Below are 25,080 nucleotides of genomic sequence, written 5' to 3'. Positions count from 1 at the left end.
AAAATAAGTTAATGTATATTTTTTTAAATTACAACATGATCCCACAGTCTCTTTGGTTCAGTAAGGCAAATGCGACATGCAAGGCATAAACCTCCACAGTCCAGGGGGGTCTAGTGGTCTCAGTCCATTTGGGTCCTAGTGGTCCCTGTATGACCCCCTTTCACACAGGTCCTCCACTGCATTTATTATTTGTTACTTTATTACAATAGCGTCATGTTTCTGCTGTTCCAGAATGAGCTGTCAGAAGCTTCTAGGTCCCCAATTTGAAAACATTTGTCCTTTGAGATCTAAATAACAGCAGACGTTGCTGAAGGTTTGGTGAAGTGACTCTTCACCTAAATGTATCTGTTGCTCAAAGCTTTCTGCTTTGACATCATCTTCAGAAGGCAACAAAAACATGACTGACCAGGTCAAACCTGTGAGCTTTCACTCTTAATAAAGAGCTGGGCTCAGGTACTGTAGGACATTTGAAGTGGGTGGATCAGACGTTAAAGGGATAGTTCAACATTTTGGCAAATTGGCCCATTGCCATAATCCCTATAGTCATAGCAGTAGGTTCGTTACCTTTAATTGTCGGTGCAAGCTATTTTTAGAATGGCGGAGCAGAGCCGTGAGCTGCTCAGAGCTACGCTATGGAGGCTCGTGGGATTTCTTGGTTTCCCTCATCAAACTCATCAAATACACAATCCAACAACTCCACAACGTTCTGGTGGACAAGTTGTTTTAGAAGGAAATACAGAGACTGCTTGGTGAAAAACTGTCCCTGAAGGCAACGCGCATCAGCGGTTTTGCATGTATTTCCCTCTAAAACAACTCTGTCTGGTAACGTTCTGTTATTATCTCATAGCGTGGTGAATGTGCAGGTCACAACTTGTCCACGAAAGCGTTGTGGAGTTGTTGGATTGTGTATTTGATGAGTTTGATGAGGGAAACCAAGAAATCCCATGAGCCTCCGTAGCGTAGCTCTGAGCAGCTCACGGCTCTGCTCCGCCGTTCTGAAAATAGCTTTTAAAGGTAACGAACCTACAGCTATGACTATAGGGATTATGGCAATGCCAAAATGTTGAACTATTTTTCTATCCCTTTAAGATTCCGATCTAAGATAAGTGGCAGGTTAGATGTACGAGTGTGTGGAGCTCCTAGGGACATGAACAGGAGGAGTCAGACCCAACCTACAGGAGGAGCCTGTAGAGCACTCATTGACTGCTACCTACACATAGAACATCTCAAGTCCCAGCATGTGTGTCATTAGTAAGGCTACTTTTCTACATCTACCAGCTGTGTGGTTAGACTGAGCAGGCAGTGTTGGAAACAGGTTGAGGTGAGAAAGAGAGCAGGACTCCTCTCCTGTACAGGTCCACTGTGTGAAGACTCCTCCAGCTGCTGCCAGCAGGTTTGGTCCATCAGGCACGACTTCACATCTCCATCCACCATGAAGGTACAGCCAACACACTGTGGCTGGCACAGCAGTGTGTGTGTGTGTGTGTGTGTGTGTGTGTGTGTGTGTGTGTGTGTGTGTGTGTGTGTGTGTGTGTGTGTGTGTGTGTGTGTGTGTGTGTGTGTGTGTGTGTGTGTGTGTGTGTGTGTGTGTGTATGCATACATACACATGTTAGTTCATTAATGTGTGTGTGTGTGTTCATGACAATCAAGTTACAGTCAGAGCTACAGTCCATTTCAGGCTTGGACAAGTGGTTTCATTGTGTGTGTTTGCGTGTTGGCTCAATGCTCCTTCAGCCTGTGAAGTAGAGACAAACATTTACACCATGTTGATAAGTTGGTGTCATTAAGTTTCACACCCAGGAGTCATAAACTGAACAGTCAAAGATTATCGTTGGTATTTCAAACTAAACTTTACATTTTGTGTCCATGAGCAGGGCACTCTGTCTGTAGACTAGTGAAGCAGGACACCTTTGTTGCCAGGACAGCTCCAAAGTTGGGTGTGTAGTGTGTACATTTAAAGTGTGTGCGCAAAAGACGCTACACAAGTTGGGTGTCAAAACTATGTTAGGGAGTCATATTATTGTGTATTTGCCTGTTCGTAGTTGTGGTTGTATTTCATTTTAGATCATAGTTCATTGAGCGTTTCATAGTAATGCTGCGTTCAAGACAACTCGGAAGTCGGAAAAAAACAAGCTCCGAGTTGTAAAAAATGAATTGAACGGCGTTGAACTCGGAAATTACAGGTCGGGAACTCGGGCATCATATCAGAGCTCCGACTTTCCGACTTGACGTCACGACAACATGGCAGCCCTCGTCTTAAACAGTTAGAATTTAGACATTTAAATGTATTTGTTGAGGTTTTAATGCATATTTTTGTGTATTATTGCAGTAGCCTATACGAAATACGTTTATATTAAGCTGTGATTGTTGTATGGTGTGAAATTGCGGTCCTCCTATGTGACGGAAATAACGTTTAACTGTCATCAAGGCTGTAACATTATATGTGCACTCATCTGCAGCGTCTCCTCTCCTCCAAAATAAACATCATTTACTGCTGCATTGATTTTTCGTATTCAGCTATGAGCCACAATACGCCAAACTTCCTTCAGGTATCCATGTTTTTTTTCTCCCGAGTTCCTGCAGCGTGAACGCAATGATGTCGGATGTCGGAAATTTCCGAGTTGGGGATTAGGACCTCCGAGTTGTTTTGAACGCAGCATAAGACGCATTGGGCAGGTTGGTGAGGCAGAAATGCAAAAACACTTTAGGGTTCATGTCCAGTTAAATGCTAAGAGGGTTTTAATTTGTGCTGCTGGCTACAGAAATAGTTTAATAGTTTCTAACAGGGCAATCAGGAGCTCAAGGTATTAATTGAACTAAATTATTGCTCTATAACCTGTTTGACAGTGGACACTGAGTAATGAAGATGATGAAGAGGAGAAAAGCAGGACTTACTCTACAGCAGAGATGGGACGGGATTTACTTGATGTCAGCTCCTTTGTCACAAGTCGTAGCAGAAGCTGTAGGAACATTCGTTAGGTCAGTAACGTAGGTAGTCAGAGGCAGACACACTGAAGACATCAGGAATCTCTTTGTAAGGTGTATAGAGGGATTGGAGACTGAAAACACAGCTGATATGTTATTGCCTTATGACGCTGTCATGGTGACATCCAAAGGGAATGGTAGGAGGAACACTGTGTAGTTCATCAGAGCGGTCTCCTTCTCACTCATTCACCTTTATTTACTTTTTCTATGCACCTTGTTATTGAATAAATTTGCATGACCAGTACCAACTGGTTTCATGTTGCTTCCCTTTTCCCAGAAACAATGGGCTGGGTTGTATTGGAGCAAAAACCATAAAACCAAGGATACCTGCTGCAAGAGGACAAAGAGCTCAGTGTTACAGAGGTGAGCTGCCACTGTTAACATATACTGTATAAATATATACGAGCGTTGTTGCTGCTTCAACAGCAGCTCAGTAAAACACCAGGTGTGCTTCCTCTGGTGTTCACACTGAAACTTGTGTTGTTGATGGTTTTCACTCACCACGAGAGCAAAGAAGTCAGCAGTCATCAGCATGTAGAAGACCTGATCCCAGCCGCCTGCAGACAACAGGCCAGCCAGCAGGGGGCCCAGTGCTGCACCTGACAACACACACACACACACACACAGAGGTCAGTGTGTGAATGGGTATGCCATACTACTATGTTTTCTATGGAGAGACATTTGTCTCTTTATTATTCAATCAAATAGAATTTGCAACCAAAAAGAGAGCAAAAGAGTTTGCAAGTGTGCAATTGCAGAAAAGTTTTAAGAGCATATTTCTTCAACTTCAATCAAAACTAATGTTTGTAAGTAAAAAGATATGACGATTTTGCTTATAAATACACCAAGACACCCAGTCCGCATTGGAGCCAGGTCAAACCCACCAATAGAAACTCTTCTCTCATCCATCAGCGTAGGCCCCGCCCATTAAGTGCAGTTGAACGCGCAAGCAAAACTTTTTAGCTTGCAAGCGAAGAGGACTGATTTTCTAGGAAAAGTTTTTAACTTTAACTTTCCCTTTCCCTTATCCCTTATGCGTTCAAATTTTGTTGTTGTTGCAAATCTATTCTATTTGATTGAATAATAAAAGACAAATGTCTCTCCATAGTTTTCATTTTGACAAGATGGGGTGTAAAGAAGACCTCTCACATCACATCATGTGGATCTCCAGTATATATACCTAGAGTCCCAGATGTTGTTGTGACAGTGGTACTGACCTACAGATCCCGTGCCGTCAATGATAGCAGTGACGGTGGACAGTGCCCTGGCGTTGCCCTTCAGGCTCTTGTGGGTTCCCTGGGATCAGAGGGAGAGAGAGGAGACAGAGAGATGAGTCCATGGGCAGGCTCCTGACACACATCACACACACATGACATAACCTGCAATCAGACCTGAAGACCAGTTTCTCACAGTTTGACACTTTGACTGTGTCTTTGATATAACCAATGGCTGAATCTAAATCCATCTGTTGCACAGCGCAGTTTAGTTCTTGATTATCTCAAGCCAGACTATGGTAGAATGAACTCTGGGTAATTCAGCTCCAACTGCTTTGGTTACCTCAGCAGGAAACATTTGTCTTTAGGAAGAATTAATAATCTGATTTCTCTGTAAACACTCTTTATGCTCTCTCCATGATAATGCCAGCAAACTACAAATCATGAGACACGTTTTGCTGTTTTTTGTTGGCTGTCAGCGCGGGTGTCACTAGTTGTTAGTTACCATGGTAACAGTGTATTGGACTGGGGGTCTTTATCTGTGTGAAACAGTGTGACAAACAGCAGAGTGATCTAGGAATCAAGCAGAGACTGAACATGCTTACCAGATCAGCAGACACTGCAGTGGTGATGAGGGCGTAGGGTCCGTTGACCAGACATCCACACACCAGCAGCATGCCTGCAAACACACACACATCAGCTGATGATGCATACACACTCAAATCAAGTCAACTGACTCCTTTGAGGACCTGTGCAGTGATGAATATATAACATTAGAGCTGCTGCTGTGTCACAGGACACAGTCACTAAAGCTCTATTAATTGATTATGAACTAATGATGAGCTGATGAGCTCCGGACTTCATACACAATGATCAGCTGGACAACAAGGTGAAGCGGTGCTGTTTTTGTTCTGAGCTTGGACCCAGAAGATGTTTAGTTGAATAATTCACAAACACTGAAGATGGTCTGCTCTGACTGTGGCTGAGCCGAGGAAGGAGGCGGAGCTCTTACCGATGGTCGGCCCCAGACCCAACTCACTGATCATGGAGAAACCGTACAACTGCAAGACAAAGACAGAGAATGACAGTCAAACGCTGCAGGAACCTTCATCCCTCACCTGTCTCAACCAAGGTTATTATAGTTTTTACATTTTCATTGGTTTTGATTTAGTTTGATTTTTTATTTCAATTTAGTTTTAGTTAGTTCAGTGAGTGATGAATCAGTTTAGTTTTTATTTTAGAGGAATTGACTAGTTTTTATTTAGTCTTAGTTTTTCAGGTTTTAGGAGAAAGCCTCTGTCAGACTTCTGAAGATCAACTTCCACATTAGTGGGATTTTCCCTTTTAGTTGCATCCCATAATGTTTCCATCAGTCCTCATGTGGGTCGTACTCCAAGTGGTCCCATATTGAGCTGTGGCCTTTTCTTCCTGCAGCTTTAGACATTGACAAGAAAACTACAACTAAGCTGATGTTATCTGACTACACTTCAGTTTTAGTTTGTTTTACATTGTTCACTGGAGTTTTGATTTAGTTCTCATTTTTTGGGGGGGAAAAAATTCAGTTTAGTTTTAGTTTGAGTGAACTGTAATAACCTGACCACATCCTGCTCCAGTCAAAGGAAGATATGAGAGAACTTACTGTCGGAGCAGCCAGCAGCAACATGACTGCACAGGTGGTGGCTCTCTTCCCCAGCTTATCAGAGATCACTCCTGCCAGGATCCCACCTACACACACACACACACACACACACACACACACACACAAGAACAGCAATGAGTCAGGGTCATCCTTCACACTGACCATAATTCACAGTGGTGAGGACATGTTGACTGTGAGGGCTGAATGAAGGAAGAGAAAAAAACTTTTATGTGTGTTCACACACAAACACACGCTCCCGCAAACACGCCTCTCACTCTCTCAAGAGGAAAGTCAGAGGGACATGTCAACAAAGCCCTTACCCACAATTCCTCCCACATCAAACAGAGTGGAGAGGTCTCCAGCCTTCTTGGCATCCAGGTGAGCTGAAATACACAAACACACACAGGCTGAGCAGCTGGTTCCGCTGCACTTTGTCCGACATTTTCTCAGTCTTCATTCTAAAACCACTGTCCTGCAGCAACTTATTCACATGGATCTGAGTAATGGGATCAGAGCCATGGACCCTGTGTCCTTCTCTACATGTGCTCAGGTGGATGTATAAGATGAAACGTGTGTAAACAGACAGGAATGTGCATCACTGGATTAAACGTATTCTCTAATATGAAAGAACCACTGAGGAGATTCCTCTCACCACACTGCAAAAACTCAAAATCTTTCCAAGAATATTTGTCTTATTTCTTGTCAAAATGTCTAATTTCTAGTCAAAACTAATCTCTTTCCACTTAAAATAAGACTCATCACAAAAAATAACTTGTTTTTAGACACTTGTTTCAAACAAATTTTCACTTGAAATAAGTAGAAAAATCTGCCAGTGAAAGCAAGTTTTTCTTGTGCTTGTAATAAGAAAGAAAAACTTGCTCCACTATCAGATTATTTCAAGTGAAAATCTGCTTGAAGGAAGTAAAAATTGTCTAAAAACAAGCTACTTTTTATGTGATGAGTCTTATTTTAAGTAGAATGAGATTTGTCTTGACTGGAAATAAGACAAATATTCTTGGTCGTTTTTGCAGTGCACATAGGACGGATCCAAACCTCCAAAACTCTCCTCATACTAAGGTACATACTGAAACTGTGATAATGTGACAATATGGCAATGATATGAACATTTACCACAGTGTAGACTTGTTTGCTGTCTTATTCTGATTAAAAGAAAGAGAAAAAAAAACTTTGGTAAGGACTTGGGAATCTAAATGTATGGCTAGTTAGCAAGAGAAAGAGTTAAAAGATTTGAGAGGCAAATAGTGAATTGACAAGTGATTTTACCCATCAAACAACTAAGCAGAACAGAAACAGAAATACTGAGCTTCTCCTAGTTTCAGTTTGGTCCTGAGCATTTGTTCATTATATACTAAATAAAAAGAGAACTTGTTCTGTAGCCTCTGTGTAGTTGTGGGTCATGAGCTGTTCAAGGTTGGGAACCACTGGTCTATACAAACTGTTTTCTCCTCATAATCAGACTGCAGACTGAGTCATGGCAATATGTTACAGTACTAAAATATCCTGTTCAAGTCTTACTGCCCCCTACAGGTGAGATATTCCAAAACAACGGCTTCAATGAATTTTACGTATACAAGTGCATGTGCTGAAGAGGAAAGTGACATCAAGAGAGACCAAATCAAAATGTAACAGTAAAACAGTAAAAAAAAAAAAAAAAATGAAATAAATAATTAATTGAACAAGGTTCCATCTTTTGGTTCACTTGGTTCATAATTTATCAGCAGAAACATAAGATCTTTATTACAGAGGCTGACATGATTATAGTGCTGGGTAGAACTGTGGGTATGCTCTTTAATAAAAAAATAATAACCCTTATTCTAATTATTATTTGAGCACTTTCCAAAAATGTAACAGTAAATAGAATGAATAAATTCAACAGATAGAACAATTAAAGAGTGAGGAGCATTAAAAGCCACTAGAGCTGTGTGGGGCCCTGACTGTGCAAACTGCTCTGTCAGGAACTAGAGGTCTGATCCAATAAAGTGCTGGTCCTCACCCGCTTTAGTGATGTAGAGCGGCAGCCAGAAGAGGAAGGTGTAGCTGACCAGCTTGGCAAACAGCAGACTCAGAGAGAACTCAATCACTCCCTGGGAAGACAAACACACACACACACACATTACACACTGGTGTTGAGTGCAGCAATCAGTCCCACACTCATCACTTCTGGAGCTGATGGAGCCAGAGGCAGACAGACATGTGATGAGCTGCTGTCTGCCTCCACAGACAACCACGACCAGATGATCTGTTTTATCTTCACACTCATTCACTACATAGACAGTACATACTGTATATACACACACAGATCAGCCATAAGCCACAACGTTTCCCATATATACAGAAATCTGTTATTAGATACACCAGACAATACTTTTTATATTAAAAACAATATATATATATATTAAATATTATAATTGAGGATGGGGAGTGGGAAACAATGTGCATTGGATGTCATAAAGGTATCAATAGTAACATGTGGAAGGAGTTTGATTGGAAGACAAAGACAAGGTTCTTTAAGGCGCCTTCCGTGGTTTCTAAATTTGTAGATAACCCAGCTGCAATATACTGTTGGAGAGGGTGTGGAGTGGTTGGCGACCACTCACACATATTTTGGGATTGCCCAGTGATGCTTCCTTTTTATACTATTTATCCCAAGTCAGTTTCTTTTCGATCTAACTCCTGAAGGCATGTTTTTGTGAGGAGGTGGCTACCTATAGCAAGATACCTCTCTAACTGAGGGGAACCCCACAGTATGCTGGAATGTCTTAACTGTCCACTTATTTATTTATTTATTTATTTATTTATTTATTTATTTATTTATGTATTTATTATTTTTCATTCATGTGTATTATTCAGTTTTCTGGGCCCAAAAGGTTTTTTGTTTTTTGTTTCTTTTTTCTTGTCTTTAGCACTGTCATACATAATTTGTGATGTTGTCAAGGAATGTTTGTGTTTCTCTTTAATAAAAATAAAGTTCCCCCCCAAAAAAAACTGGCAATTGTTTTATCACTGTGGCTGATCTGTGGCCTGTGTGTGTGTGTGTGTGTGTGTGTGTGTGTGTGTGTGTGTGTGTGTGTGTGTGTGTGTGTGACTGACTGGTATCCGCAGAGCTCCCATGAAGCTGATGGCAGACGGCTCAGACTCGCTCTTCACCACCACCACGGGCTGCACGGGGACTCGGACCGTGTCCCTGGGCAGCAGCAGCTCTGTGTCGTGGCTCTGAGGACGAGGAGACAAAGATCAGTGGAGACACGGGACAGGGACACCCAGTAAACCTGCACTGGAAGAGCCAATCAGCTTACAATTTATTATGTTGCAGTGATTTTACATTTGGATGATCAGCATTCATTGTCAGATTATATACAAGCTGCTGCGTGGACGGAACTGTCACAGGTTGATTATCAAACAAGAGCTTTAATCTGGGCTTCAATCAACGACAAGATTAAAAAGGAAGAGTTGCATGAAGCAGACCCAACTCTACCACCGGCGAAAAGTCCAACAATCCCTGAGACTGAGTCCAAATGTCCTGACCTCAGGCTCACAAGCTTGATGATGATGATGATCAGTATGTTTGTATGACCAACAACATCCAAAAAAGCCCAGTTGACAGAGTGGACATTTGCAGTCAGCCTCAGAAGCTTTCACCCAGCGCTTGATAGGAACTGACCTTCCTGTTTTGAACACTATCCTTGTAACAGTAGTTGTTCACCTGAGTGAATCACAGCCGCATGTTAAACTCACTATCAAACATGGCAGCAACATTCAGTCTCTTATAGGTTATATAGTTACCATGGAAAAGGGATAAGGAGCCTAAAAAGTAAAAAAAACAACAACAGCAACAACAACAAAAAACACATAACCCTCTACGGCTGGTGTTGCCCTCGGCCAACAAACCACTTCTCAGTGCTTACGTTGACTCTTTAAAATGTATTTATATAAAATGTACCGAGACAGTAACATGTCTGTGACCAATAAAATGTGGAGCTGAAGTAGGTTTGACTGTTTCTTTGGAGGTAGAGCTGTCCTCACTGGGACACACCACCAGCAAACTGTGTGATTAGTATCACTTTTTTAACATGTTATCAATGTGGAAAAAATATTGTGAATGTGCATCTATATGTGAAGATGCATATTTAATTGTTTATATTAGTAAAACTGTGGTTTTTCGTCTGTGCCTCAGGGCTGCATTGTGCAGTGCAGCAAAAGCATTAACTGTCATCACAATCAGTGCTTTTCCTCTACAATCTAATGATCCTGACAGGAAATGGATGCAGGAACATTTTGTGTGGAAGGACCGATCTCTACTGCGTGCCATTTCCCCAGTCTCTCTCCACTATCCTGTTAGTTAAGGGTCAAAATGCCCTAAAAATATCTTTTCAAAAAATTGCTTAGATGTCTTTCATGGTTGATAGTTTGAAGTCACAACACAACAGCCCTCAGTCACACAGACACAGATGGACACAGATTTCCATAAAGGTCAAACAGAAGGTCTTGATAAGAGAGAGGTAAAGGTTCCGCTGCCTGTTGTAGGATTAACAACAAAAACATTAGAGACTTTCCTGTGAATTTTTTGCGCTGACTTTCTTTGAAGCTTCTCAGGTTCAAAGACCAAGACCTGAAGGACAACTGTCGTGGTGTGGTGAACACTGACGGACAGAGGGATACACACCTGGTTTTTGTTGTCCTTATATTGCAAATACACCTCAGTGTGTCCATTTGCTCCATTCCAACTCTTAGTAGAAACCTGTGTAAAAGAGACACATTGTTAGTTGAGCTGTCTCTCAGTGCTCAGAGACAAGGAGCAGTTTGCAATGATGTCAATGGTGTCAATAATTTTTTTTCAGGCCGTTTCTGGAATAATACCAGTTTTGTTTTTGTCTCTGTGTTATTCCACTGCAAACACAAGAAAAAACCTTTTTAAAAACCAAAGCCTTTCGTAACAACTTTCTGGAAGAAGTGGCGCAAATCTGAAGAAGTGCAGGGCTACCAATATTTTAGGCCATGAGGCAGGTGAGCTCACTGATTTGACAGTTTTTTTTATTTATTTTTTACCATCGCTAAAACCCATTTGTCATTACTTTAAACACTTTTTCAAAACTGATAACCCACGTCACACCTAAAACACACAATTCCCAAAACTGAATTTCATGTTGAAAATCACACAGTGTAACTAAACAGACACACATTTACAAAATACAATAACACACTAGCACAACTCACCAGATCTACCAAAACACTGACACATGTTCATGTAGTCAGTCACAGCACAGTGTCATAAAAACACTAACAACTGATGGAACAACACAAACTCAATCACTTTACATGTGTCAGATCTACTGGTTTACAATAGACAGATGATTGTATTGATCATAAATTGACTTTTGTGCTGTAGTTTCCTCTGAACCTCTCTACATTTTACTTTTATTGGGTTTAGTAAATGCAGGAATTTTGTTTCTTTTTTGCAAACACTAAAAAAAGTGTAACCTATCTCTGAATGAACACTTTACAAAAAAAAAGACAAAATGTTAGTAAAGCAACTGAAAATGATGAAACATCAGCATCATAGCTGCTGGTCATTCACAGATGTGTGAAGATGTCATTTACAAACAGAAGAAATTGTTAAAATGAAAAATACAGGGTCAATGCTAATCTGCTCGGTCTTCTGTTTTCCTCTTCGTCTTTCTATATATTTTTTTTCTATACAAGATCAGCCCAATAGGTCATGTGACTGAAATAAAATAGATGGGAATCAGATGTGACTGATGTATTTGCATGAGCTCAATCAACTGTTTTTCAAAAGTGATGAAACAAAATACAGGTCATTACAGTCATTTGTTTCAGTCTACAAAGTGAAGTGCCGGTCACTTCAGCCTTTAGGTTTGGCTTTGATGAGGTTTTAGTTGAGCTTGTGTGAAAAAGAAGTTTAAACAAATGTTAAATGTGTTAAATGTATGTATTTTGTGTCAAAAGAACAAAACAATGTGTTAATTGTATAGCTCACACAGACTGATGTTGTGGTAAGTTTTGAAAAAGTGTTTAAAGTATTGAGCAATGGGTCATAAGGATCATAAAAAACTGTACTGAAACCATGGTGACATTACGCTGCACTGCAGTGTGGCTTCATCTTTGTATCTAAAATGTCTAAAAGGTCAGTAAGGACTGTCTGTATAAATGTCTGCTAAACAGTAAACACACAGGAGAATAGATGAAGATGAGGACAAACATTGTGGTGATGTACACAGACAGAAGGCTGTAGAGCTCTGTACTCACACTCTGGCCTGGGGTAGACTTCGGAGCATGGATGCTTTTCAGGTCATTTGGATCTGTGAAGGGAAAAAGATGGCCTGTGATGTGACTCTCCTCTGTTGGCAGCCGTGCAGTCAGGCGACTCCTCTCACTCAAAACCTAACTAGGTAGATGTGATCATATTGAAGCCCACCAACCACTGATGACTCTGCACTCACGTTCGATGAGGAAGAGGAAGCAGACGACGCCCATGGCAGCGATGATGAGCCCCGGTACGATGAAGGACATCCCCCAGTTGGAGGAGACCCAGTAACCTGCGATCAGAGAGCCCAGGATGTTTCCCACTGAGGTGTGGGAGTTCCACAGCCCCATGATGAGTCCACGCCTGAGGGGAGCAACGGGACACAACAGGAGTTTCAGTCAGTCTGAGAGCCAGCAGCTCTGGTTGTCCTGGGTCTAAACTGATGCTGACATGTCTAAGTGAGTCCATGTGCTGCTCAGTGTGGTACAGCTGTACCGGCCCAGACAGGAAAGCTGCTGCAATCTACATCTAAAGGCTGACAGTCCGGTTAGTCACTGTAACCAAATTTAATGTCTGGCAGTTCTGACTCTAATTATATTGAATGAATGAATGAATGAATGAATGAATGAATGAATGAATGAATGAATGAATGAATGAATGAATGAATGAATGTGACAGAAAAAGGAATATGCTGAAGCCAAAAGCTTATATTTGCCTATCCTATATACTCCATAAAATTAACTTACCTAGAATATCAGCAGTACAAAATAATAAGATGAAAAGATTTGTTGTAATTTATGATTATTCTATTTTTTTTCCAACTCAACAGAGAACTACATAACTTCAACTCATCACTGAGCTTATTCCATATTTTAACTTCCAAACCTGAAACACATTTGTATTTTACATTAGTTCTCTCTTTACACAATTCGAAAATCAATAACCCTCTTAAATTATGGTTTCCTTTTCTTAAATTACATATCTGAAGAAGAATACAAACAGAAAGGCTGTTGTACTTTACTAGAATAATAATTTCCATTGTTTTTAAGAACGCAATACCTGAAAATGTACATGATCTTATAAATAGTGGGTTAGTAGGTTCACAATAACACCTCCACATATTACTGTTACACAGCCTCCTCTGGCACAGTCACATGACTCTCTGCATCGCTGCTATTAAAGCTTCTTCAGTCAACATCAAACAAACAACACATGCTACAGTCTGAGCGTGATCAGGTCTCACCTTCCCTTTCCAAACCAGTTGCTGATGCAGGTCACCACGCTGGGCCAGCCGGTGGTTTGGACCAGGCCGTTGGCCACCTGAAAACACACAGGATGACTGAGGACAGTTCAGATAACTGAGCTGTTAAAAACAGTTCAGCCCCTGTCCCGGGTAGGGAAGGACATTAAGTCCATATGAGACTAAAATGGAGACTTTGGAATTCTGAAATTACAAACAGAAGTTACCAACTGTGAGCTGTGTATTATTTGGTGATCGTGTGTAAACTTGTGTAGATAAATATCTGAGGAATATTATCAAGCGTCTTAGAGTGCCATTTATAGAGTTTAGTCCTACTCTCAAACTTAAGAATAAGTTCTCAACCTCCCCCAGATATTTAAGAGACCCCCAGAGGTGTCTTAAAGGTATAGTATGTAGGACTTCCCCCCATCTAGCGGTGCGGTTGCATATCTGAACGTATTCTTGATGTTGCATTCACGTGAAATGGGGCAGACGTCAGACAGACAACAGACGCTGCATGTAACAGGATAAACAAGCGTCTATGTAAACAAGTGGTCCGCCAGCACGAGGCAAAACAATACAGGCGTGACAATATGTTGTCATGGTGATGTCGTATTGTTTACCTGACCCACGTTTTACCGTCTTTCTCTCGTCGAGTAAAATGACATCCGGCCGTCTGCCTGACTGACACCTGAATGCAACACCGGTGCCTCCGTCCTTCCTCACACTACACAGTGGTGACAGTTTTAACAGGCCGAGCCGACAGCTCCGCTGAGTTTCCGTGGTTACCTACGGTCACGCTGCCACTCAATGTAAAAAATGGCGATGCAACATGGCCGCCTCGGTTCGGTGCGTCGCCCACTTATGTATTTGTAACGACTTGTAACAACTCATTCTAAGGTAAAGGAAAGCTTTCATTTGTATACGGGTGTGATTCCACTTCAGTGAAATGAAAGCAATATTTGATTTTTGCTAATAAAAAGCCAAATAAATGACTGGGGCTTTAAGTGGTTAGGAGTTGCCAGTAGGGGATGGCAGTCACGGCACTGCGGCTGAGATGTGCACGGACCTTCTTGTGTTTAATGGCGAACAGTTGATCAAACGATACCACTTGGACAGAGCAGGTATCATCCTTGTCATGGATTTATTAAAGGATGTCATCACCAATAACCTCACACAGCAGAGCTTTCACTGCAGAATTAAGAGGTCATCACAATGATCATCGGTTTCTCCATAGTAGAGTAGAAGCAGGTGTTACGGACGTTTGAGTCTTATTCTTATTTTTGATTTTATTTTTATCTTCTTTTTCTATTATTTTAATCTAAATAATGGTGGTTGTCTATGTGCTCCACGCGCACCATACTTTCTGCGGCTCTCTGGTTGTTACATAGTTGTATGTGTACACCATGGGTATTATATTCTGTGTATTATGCTCTGTGTGTATATGGACATGTATGTGTACACCATGTGTAATTATGTTCTCTGTGTGTATGTGGATGTGTGCGTACACTATGTGTACATGTGAATGTGCAGGTGTATGAGTACCATGTGCTCGCTATATGCATGTGTGGTTTTAGATGCAGCTGTGTCAGCACTTGTGCCCAAGACAAGTTTCCTGTCAAGGACTAATAAAGTATATCTTAATCTTAATCTTAATCTTCTCACCACTGGAAAAATGCAACAATGTAACACTGAATTAATGAATTGTTAAAGGAGCTTGAGGCAGGATCAAGGAATAAAACTTTTGTGGACACGCCCCTGGAAGTACCCCCAGCTCATACGGCCCTGCCCACACCACTGACCCAGGATCAGTGGACAACAACAGGAAAATGGTGTGTGAGGCAACTGTGCTTTGTGACCCGTTTAGGTGTTTCCAGGTGTTTTGTTCCTGTGTGGAGTTAACGTAACCCTTGCTTAATTACCAATGTATATATTTTGTATTATTTTGTAGATCATTGTCAAAATATGGTTGAATAAACACTCCCATTGGCCATTTACCTATTCACTGAGACATTTCTAAGATACAGTATTTCTATATTCTTACTAGATAAGGGATTCCCTTCAGGGATTGGTCATTTCTCTGGACTTGGAAGTGACGTCACATAAAATTCCGTTTACGGCACATAGTACTGTGGCAACTCAGACTGACACTTAATATTCAATCCTACACTTCACTAAAAGTCTGACAACTTTTAAAGTGCAGCTTTCAGCCAAGAACTGTTTTACTCATAAGTCAACTCTTAGCAGTGTTGAAAGGAGTAATTCTAAGAAGCTTGATGAATACGGCCCCTGATCACCATATGTGGACGTGTGTGGGTCTGTGAGTGTGTGCACATGTCTCTGTCATGGGAAGGTCATGACAGAGTGTGTCAGTGTCACTGTGTGTGTGATTGCAGGTTCTATGAGCAGCAGTGATGGTCTCACCTGGACAAATATGTAGAAGCCCAGGTTGTGGATGTTGTAGATGTAACCCAGTCCAAACAGGCAGGTGAACAGGCCGCTGGTCAGCATGCCCACAGTCAGGTACAGGCGGATGGGCAGACGCTCCCCGATGATGCCGCTGCACGGACACACAGTGGAGACATCATGGTAAGGCTGGTTTGGATTTTAGTTAAGTTAAGTAACTTTAAACTAAATCTACAGTGCACCTACGTATACACAGCTACTTCCTGTCTCTGTCTGCTCGGTTATATTTTGATAATTAAGGTGAACGCTTGGAGTTTAAAGGGATAGTTCACCCAAAATTCAAATTCCACTCATTATCTACTCACCCTCATGTCGACTAAGAGCTGTGAGAATTTTCAGAGTCCTCCGTCCCTTCTCTGAGTTACGGGGGGGTCCGCGCAGCAGTATTTGTCCATATAATGGTTGTCAATGGATACCAACTTTCTTCGTCCAAAAAGACACACCAAAAAACATCCAAATACCTCCATACTGCTCGTCTGTAATGTCCCTCTTGTATTGAAGCCCCGACATGAGAAATTGTTCCGCAAAAAATAAATTAAGTCTATATTTTAAGCTTGTTTGTTGCGGAAGCTCCCAGTCACTGCTCTTCCTGTGTCAGTGCAAATCACGAGAGATTTGCACTGACTCGGAAGAAGCTTTTTGGACGAAGAAAGTTATCCATTGACAACCATTATATTGACAAATACTGCTGCGCGGACCCCCCCGTAACTCAGAGAAGGCAAGGAGGACTCTGAAAATTCTCACAGCTCTTAGTTGACATGAGGGTGAGTAGATAATGAGTGAAATTTGAATTTTGGGTGAACTATCCCTTTAATGAAGGCTCCAAAATTCTGTTTTGGAATATGCAGGATTGTTCCTATCCATCTTTATTTATATAGCACATTTCATACCAAGGCAACTCAATGTGCAAGTGTGGGCATGTGCACGTGTTTAGATTTGCTGTTGTTAGATGATCTGTTGCAGATTGTTTGGTGATGAATGCTGATAGAAGTCCAAGTGTTTCTATTGTCTGTGGCTGACAGCATACAGTAGTTTATGTATGTTTTCTACATTTTACACAACAGATTTCAGTTGAGTTTTAATGTAAGATAATGTTTTAATATCATGTTATTTTCATCTATTAAGTGTATCTGTAGACAGATGTTCCTGATTTACTCCATCACTAATGACTGGAGGAATGGTCATTGACTTTCGCAGTGTATTGTTTGGGTTACATTTACAGTTTGGTTCTTTTTCACTGGGACTGAGTCCACCTCTGATTTAGATACACTTCCTGTGCTCATCTCACCTGAGGTACATTCCCACGGCGTAGGCACAGAGGAAGGAGTAGTCCATGGCTCCCAGCAGCTGTTTGTAGTTACTTTTATCTGAGGATAGCAAGAAGAACTTCACCAACACTGTGTCACCTTTTCTACTAACTTCTTCTTCCCCTGTCAAATCTGCCGTGTTCTTATACGTTCCATTATTATTCTTATGTAATAAACAGTGTGATTCAGCATCAGGAAACTAATCCTTGTGAAAGGGACAGTATTTCCATAACAGAACAACATCACCATGCTGATAAGGTGAATACAAACCAAAAGGCTTCCAGCTACAGTCCATGTCTGTGGGGAGAGACTGTGGAGAGGCCTGCTGGATGTTGCTGCTGCTGCTGCTGCTGCTGCTGCTGAGAGCCATGGTGACCAGCTCACTGGCAGAGGAGCAGTTCTTATGGAGCTCACTCTGTCAATACAAAACAAGTGACAACACTTTACCAGAAAGCACCCAGGGAACAGGCAGTATGGCCGACTCTGCAACAATAATCACCAAAGGCTAAATTGTGTGTTATGTGCATGTACTGTATGTGTGTAGATGTATAGGGCTGCAAGTAATGACGAGATGTTGAAAAATGTCAATCAGTGTTTCCCAAATATATATAAATACATATATTCAGTTTATTGTCATAAAGGAACAACAAAAATGAAATATTGAAATCAGAGAATAAGGGCTTTTTTTCTTAAAACCGATTATTCGCTTTTTAAAATAGTTGATGATTAATTTAATAATCGATTATGTAAGGGATAATGCCCGACGAGGTGTCCATTATCAGAAATTAATGGACGACGCGGAGGCGTGAACCGTCCGACGCGAAGCGGAGGACGGTTGCTTCCGCGAAGTCCATTAATCTCTGATAATCGGACACCTCGAAGGGCATTATCCCGCTTATACCATGGTCACTTACGAGAAAAATACATATTAAATCATTCACTTATGATTTAATGTTATGATTTAATGTTAAAATCATACGTCTTTCACTACAGTCTATGGTCTTTCACAATAAGCGGCTGAGCGGACTATTTAATAACTCTCGTCGGCGATAAAAGAAAAAAAAAGAGGGACCCGCTGTGACCGCAGCGCGCAGCCAGTGACTCTGCCACAGCCTGGTAGTTGATCAGTGAAGGGAGGTGAGGTGACGGCTTCAATGTTACGTGACACAAAGTTTTTCAGACGGCCAGTGCTTCTTACCGCTTGTGTGTTTACAGACTCAAGTGCCGTGATGCGCTGAAAAAAAGTTGTTTTGGTCCGAGTGTCCGTTGCCGTGGTTACCAACAAGCGTTTGAGCCAGCGCAGTAATATTTAGAACGTAATCAGGCAATTTGACCGGAACATCTTTATGGGTGTCCATTATCACTTTTTAATGGACACCCAGCAGCCAATCAGAATCGAGTATTCACCCAGACCATGGTATAAAGTTCAATTAATGGATTTATTGCTGTAGCTCTAATGTACAGTATATTCCAACAATGAGCATGTTTTACCTTAACAATGCTAATGGGTTTCCTGGAGAGGTGAAAACTGGTGTAGAGCAGGAAGGTGAGGAAGAAGGTCAGAGCTCTGTACCTGCAGAGTGGAACACAGGGGGAAGAAATTCAATTCTATTCCTTTTATTTGATGAAGAGGGACAATGTACATTGATAAGCATTTTAAAATAAAATGTAAATGTACTCAATTCTAGCTAAAAAGCTAATTTCCATTGACAGTCCCCCTATACTGAAATAGAAACAAGCAGGTTAAAGAAAACATAAGTATAAGTAGTACAGTATTTAAAAACATGGGGCAGGTACCCCCCCCTTTTTTAGAAAGAAAAAAACAAAAGAAGTAAAGTAAAGTAATACAATCATAATACGTAGATAAGACAAAAACTGTACAACACAATACAGTCATGGTTCACAGTAGGCACCGGTGGTAGGTGGTGGGGGTTAAAGTGCTAGAGTTGGGTATGTTGAGGTGTGTGTGCAGCTGCAGCAGACACAGCTGAGGATGAAACATCACACACACACACTCCTTCACGTCTCCAAAGCAGCAGCAGTCAACTTATTGACCGTCACAAAGAGATGATGATGATGCTTGGCTAGATTTGTATGAATCAAAGCATGAACAAGGTGTGTGGCTCACACCACACCCTCTCCACTCTATACTGTGTAACAAGCAAATATTCGATACATGAGTGTGACATACTCCACAGGTGACCTGACCTCTATGAACACACTTACAACACACGTCAGACCACAGCGAGGAGTTGTGAAATATGTCGGCACACAGACCAAACTAACATGTGGTCAGGGTGTAAAGGCTGATGGGTCTGACTCATTCATTCATTTCAGCGGAACACACAGAATGTCCTGTGCCTTAGGATTACTACCTTTACCACTACCTGATTTATTGCTGATTGTACTGATTTATTGGACCATTCTTTCTGAGCTCTAATGTATGAGGATTTTAATGTTCTGCCTATGTAAATGATGACCAGCATTAATGTGTTGTGTTTCTTTGCTGTGGTCAGCTGATAGGACACATTTTAGGCATTTATGTGTTGTAGATCAAAATTAGACCGGCGCACTTCCTCTTGTGACAGGTGGACGGTCTGCTGACGGAATGTTACTGGAATGACAAAAATGAACTTTGTCCTGTTCTAACAGGTGTGGACTGTAGAGTGAGGTCGCACCCACACAGGTGTAAAATGTGGCCACCGGGCCACCACACACTGGGCCATGCTGGGATGTGATTACTGCTCTCATCATTCGCTGCTGAACTGTGGAGGATCAGTACTTGTGTGTGTGTGTGTGTGTGTGTGATGGCGGTGGTGGAGAATATTGGTAGCTATGTGTGAAAAAAGTCATGAAGGAACAAAACGAAACTGGGAATGTGTCGGCAACAATCACAGCTCTCATTCCAAACCTCGGTCTCTTACAGTTTTTTTTACCATCACTATGACCTGTTTGTACGCACATCACACCTAGAACACACAATTACCAAAACAGTTAATTTCATGCTCCAAATCACAGTGTAACTAAACACAGACACACATTTCCAGAATACAATAACACACTAACACAACTCATCTACCAAAACACTGACACATGTTGTCTTCAACACAAACATGTAGTCAGTCACAGCACAGTGTCATAAAAACTGATGGAACAGCACAAACTCAATCACTTTACATGTGTCAGATCTACTGGTTTGCAATAGACAGATGATTGTATTGATCATAAATTGACTTTTGTGCTGTAGTTTCCTTTGAACCTCTCTACATTTGACTTTTTCGGGGTTTAGTACATTTCTTTTTTTTTGCAAACTCTACAAAAAGTGAACAACCTATCTCAGAGCAGCTTTGCAGAGTGAAAACTAAAACAAAGTGTCAACAGTAAAGCAACTGAAAATGACTGCAGAAAAAGAAACATCAGCATCATAGCTGCTGGTCATTCACAGATGTGTGAAGACGTCATTTACAAACAGAAGAAATAGTTAAAATGAAAAATACAGAGTCAATGCTAATCTGCTCGGTCTTCTGTTTTCCTCTTCTTCGTCTTTCTATATATTTTTTTCTATACAAGATCAGCCCAGTAGGTCATGTGACTGACAGAACCTCAACACCTGAGTGTGTTTCTTATGTGTTACAGTATATCTAGATGGGAATCAGCGGTGATGGATGTATTTACATGAGCTCAATCAACTGTTTTTCAAAAACAGCTTCAGCCTTTAGGTTTAGCTTTGAACATGACAAACAGTTTGAAAGTAATTGAAAATTTACCAGTTAACATCTATTGTTTTGGTCTTAGTTGAGCTTGTGTGTAAAAGAAGTTTAAACAAATGTTAAATGTGTAAAATATATGTATTTTTGTGTCAAAAAATGTGTTAATTGTATAGCTCACACAGGCTGATGTTGTGGTAACTGTGTGAACAGTTTTAAAAAAGTGTTCAAAGTATTGAGAAACAGGTCATCTTGTCTCACTGAGGCTCTGTGTATTAATTAGTAATAGGTGTGACGTGTCCACTAGGTGGCACTTTTGTTACATCCCTCATCTATGTCCTCTCAACCACACCAAAAAGTTCAATTACTGCAAATTAATTCAAGTTAAAGGGGAAAACTTGTACTCATATGTACCACAGCTTCATATAGTCACTAAACTGAAACATATGCTCAGAAGTTGATTCAAGTGGTTTAAGTGACTGGTTGGGACTCGGGCTCGTGTGTGTGACATTAAGCTGCTGTATTTCTATGATGGTGAATGTTTTGCTGGAGGTCAGAGAGACACTGCTCCTTATCTCTAAGGCAATAAACCACAACACTTAGCAGACTCAACCCATTACTTCTCTCTCTCTCTCTCTCACACTCACACAGCAGATGGCTGTGAGCACATGGTCTGTCTAAATCAAGTGGCCGTTTGAACTGGAAAGCTTTTATTGAGGGAGCCATGTATTAAGACTTTTCTACAACTGAATACTAAATACCAAGATGTCTGTGTCCGTCCCTCGATAACAACCTGACTTTCTGGTTTACACAATGGACCAGATATTTGAAACTGCACCCGAGTGACACGGATACAGGAACTCAGTGCCGGCAGCTGTTGACTCTCCTCACCGCACCTTGTAGGCTGATGTGTAAAGACTGAGAGATGATTAGGGAGATCAAATATTGGCTTACAGGTGACTCTGACAGGATTTAATGGAACTGACGGCAATACAGTCTCCTTGATTACGTATGACAGGATATCATTTCCATAGCTTTCCTCTCTCTTTTCATTTCCATCTATGATAGCATTAATCAACATATTTTTTTGACTCTGCAAAAGGAAGTTGCTTGTAGCGGCAGACCCACAGAGAATTATCAGTAACTCTCCACTTCCTCTATAAAGCCTCTTTCAGCCTCTGTCGCAGACTGGACAGATTCCAACACATTACTGATGGTTCAAGTCCCTGTGACCTAGTGACAGCATTTAGCAGCTAGAGTCCAGATGGTGACGAGCTAAGAGCTAAGTGAAATAACGCCCATCATGTGTTATACAGCAAAATGTTATGTTATGGTTATATTTACAAGTCATTGACCTGCCCCCAAAGAGTTCAAACTGTTATTCTTAAAATGAGCAAAACTGACTTCAGAAACTACCTGATCAGAGAGTAAGAAAACTAATCAGTAGGACCAATACTAGGAAGAGAAGGTCTAGACCTGCTCCATTTGAAGAGCACCTTCAGACAACTTCTGTTGAGAAAAGATTCTATAGAAATGAAGTTGGCTTGACCAGATGGTTGGGACACGTTGACACGACAGTTGACTGACTACAGTGGTTGTTCATGTTGCGTACATGAGTGGTTTTCAAAATTGGAGGGAAGATGAGAACAAATGCAAATAACAAAATAAAATTGAATTATTGTATTTTGGGTGTTATTATAAAAATATAATTTATGATCATATAACTTATCGAAACCTTATTTGCCATGCTCATCTTTCTAATTGCCTGCCAGACAAATGATCATTCATGACATCATGACCATTAATTGCTAACTGTTTCAAAACTCAGAACCCCTGGTTTAACTGTACACCAAGGCAAAACTATATTGCTGAGATAGCTGAAGGTAGAGGCTTATGCACCCAGGTCTACCGTTGCTCTGTATGCAGGCCTTAAATCGACATCCCTTGCTTTTTAGTCTTTAGTATGTTATTATCTGAACTTTGTATTATAAGTATTTAACCTATTTATTGCACTCACCGCACTTTCTTTCTGTCTCTTTTTTTGGTGTATGTTTTCCATTGTTACGGTTGTATTCTGGTGTGTATGTATTGTATGTACAAGGCAGTTGTTTCTTCCGGCGCTACTTGCCCAAGAGAAATTTCCCTTGAGGGACAAATAAAGTTCATTTGATTTGACTTGATTTGAAAGGATAAAACTAGTGTTCATTTATATTCTCCCTGCCAGCCAATTAAAAACACCAGCTGGCCTTGTAGTCCATTACTGCTCATTCCTGTCCTGTCTGTGACAGTCTAAACCAGTGTTTTTCAACCTTGGGGTCAGGACCCCACATGGGGTCGCCTGAAATGTCTAGTAATTGATAAAAAAAAATACTGATAAAAATATTTTTTAACTAATTATTATTCTTTTTACAATTATGATTAAAAATACCACACACAATATTAAACAACTATATTCTATACTTTCACTTTCTTGAATATAAATTGAGTTCAAATAAAATGCAGCATATAAAAATATCTGAGTTGGCGCATCTTGATTGACAGCTGTCATGTGATCGCGGGGTCGCCAGAAATTTGTGATGTCAAAATGGGGTCACGAGCCAAAAAAGGTTGGGAACCACTGGTCTAAGCTCTTTGGTCAGCCTACACACACACACACACACACACACACACACACACACACACACACACACACACACACGTATATAAAGGTCTGCTCCAGACTCACCACTGGTCCCTGTCAAAGGACACCAACAGGCGAATCCCAGGAGGAACGGGGGCCATATCTGGAAGGATGCAGCGACAGTCAGAGTGAAGAGCAGCTGACGGTCAGGTGTGTGATGGGGAACATGCTGCTCCGTCAGGAAGCTGGGGAAGCATCAGGAAGTGTCATGTCTGGGACAGGAAGCACTGGAGCTGGATACAGTAGAGTCCAAAACCCTAACACAGGACAAGACAACACTGTTATGGTTTAGTGTTTAATTAACCACCACCACACTGACTCAGCTTCAGCCAAACACTGGTTTTCAACAGCAGCTCAGTAGTCTAGGCTGAGCAGTGGTGGGAGTTAGAGGCAATAGGCCTGCCAGTGGCTGAAACTTCTCATTGAAATGAGCGTTATCGGACATTCTCATCTCTATTAATATATTTTTTTAATGCATAGTTATTGTAATATTTACATTTTCTAAGAATCACAATGTCCCTTACTTCACCCTTAAAATATGTTTTAATAAATATTCAAAAATTATTATTATCTTGTAAAAAAAAGTTGTGCTCTATTTTAAGGCACAATGTGATTTCAATGCATTACTTTTCAAATTGAAGAGAATTTTAATGGAACTTTGCCCTACTTTTAAGTGATATCATTTAGCCAATTCATACCCTGCAAATAATTACAAAGACATTCTTAATATTTGTTGATTTTATATAATTATCACCAAAAAACACACACAGGTAACAGGGTGGACAAACCACACTGAGCAACAATGCATTAAAAGGCCTAAATGAAAGTCTGCTTGGTTTTGTAACAGCCCCAGGCCCCTAATCACATCACAGTAAAGTGATGCTAAAACCTATTTATTACCTTGTTCACCCCATAACCTCCCCTAACTATACACATACTGTACATATGCATACATAGGGGTGCAGTGTTGAAACGGAAGCATGGATGATGTCAGGAGTTTAATCTGAACCCAGTGACACACATGCTCTGCAGAGTCCTTCTGCTCTACACACCACACACTCTGCTGACTCCTGCCTTGTGCTCCACATGTTGTCCACAGGGACACTGACCTGGATGTCTGTCTGTCTGTCTGTCTGTCTGTCTGTCTGTCTGTCTGTCTGTAGACACACACAGCCTGCTAGAATCTGTGCATTTCACTTGTAGCAGGACTTGTTCAGTCACAGCCCCGTTCATCCAGCTGGGGCCGTCACGTGACATGAACAGCTTCCTGGCACAGCTTCATGGTGGAGCTGTCCGTCTCTGAAGACACATCTCTTAATGTGGTACAGACATGACCAGACTGGACGTGTCTCTGACTGTCCTGTCTGACAGGGGACACACAGAGACACTGCCTCTCAAACTCCAGGCACAACACAGTCTGAGTGAGGCTACAGTGTCTCCTATGGACTGAGACCTGTACTCTTACGGTCCTCGTCCCCAATAACTTCTCTTTTCCCGCCCAGTTATCAACCGTATCGATAGGTTTATCAGCAGTGGAGGCTGAGCGTGTCGGAAGTCC

General features: G+C 41.2%; 1 protein-coding gene across 2 annotated transcripts; it reads right to left on the bottom strand.

Annotated features, from left to right (window-relative positions):
- Positions 1–737: 737 nt before the first annotated feature.
- slc37a1 (solute carrier family 37 member 1) lies at positions 738–23,781 on the bottom strand. 2 transcript variants are annotated; one of them, XM_083997434.1, is made up of 20 exons: positions 23,568–23,781; positions 18,627–18,708; positions 17,406–17,550; positions 17,117–17,195; positions 15,787–15,922; positions 13,366–13,442; positions 12,319–12,485; positions 12,125–12,177; positions 10,524–10,598; positions 9,644–9,664; positions 8,951–9,073; positions 7,854–7,944; positions 6,160–6,222; positions 5,840–5,925; positions 5,213–5,261; positions 4,806–4,879; positions 4,204–4,282; positions 3,488–3,585; positions 2,897–2,961; positions 738–1,736 (listed from the first exon to the last, which is right to left on the bottom strand). In XM_083997434.1, exons 1-20 carry the CDS (start codon positions 23,621–23,623, stop codon positions 1,721–1,723), a joined length of 1,635 nt encoding a protein of 544 aa, XP_083853560.1. In that variant the 5' UTR covers positions 23,624–23,781; the 3' UTR covers positions 738–1,720. The 2 variants fall into 2 exon arrangements, with proteins under 2 accessions (XP_083853560.1, XP_083853561.1); XM_083997435.1 differs by lacking the exon at positions 9,644–9,664.
- Between the last annotated feature and the right edge of the window lie 1,299 nt (positions 23,782–25,080).

This window comes from Trachurus trachurus (genome assembly GCF_905171665.1).
Source record: "Trachurus trachurus genome assembly, chromosome: 21".
NCBI classification, from domain to species: domain Eukaryota; kingdom Metazoa; phylum Chordata; class Actinopteri; order Carangiformes; family Carangidae; genus Trachurus; species Trachurus trachurus.
Note: the sequence above shows the minus strand (reverse complement) of the source record. Positions and strands in the feature narration are given on the sequence as shown.

Excerpts from the sequence above, each read along its gene's own strand:
- slc37a1 (XM_083997434.1), bottom strand. The coding sequence starts at position 23,623 with ATGGCCCCCGTTCCTCCTGGGATTCGCCTGTTGGTGTCCTTTGACAGG. Across the intron at positions 10,599-12,124 it reads AGTCTACCCCAGGCCAGAGT|GTTTCTACTAAGAGTTGGAA; the intron begins GTGAGTACAGAG and ends TCTTTTACACAG. Across the intron at positions 5,926-6,159 it reads TGATGTGGGAGGAATTGTGG|GTGGGATCCTGGCAGGAGTG; the intron begins GTAAGGGCTTTG and ends GTGTGTGTGTAG.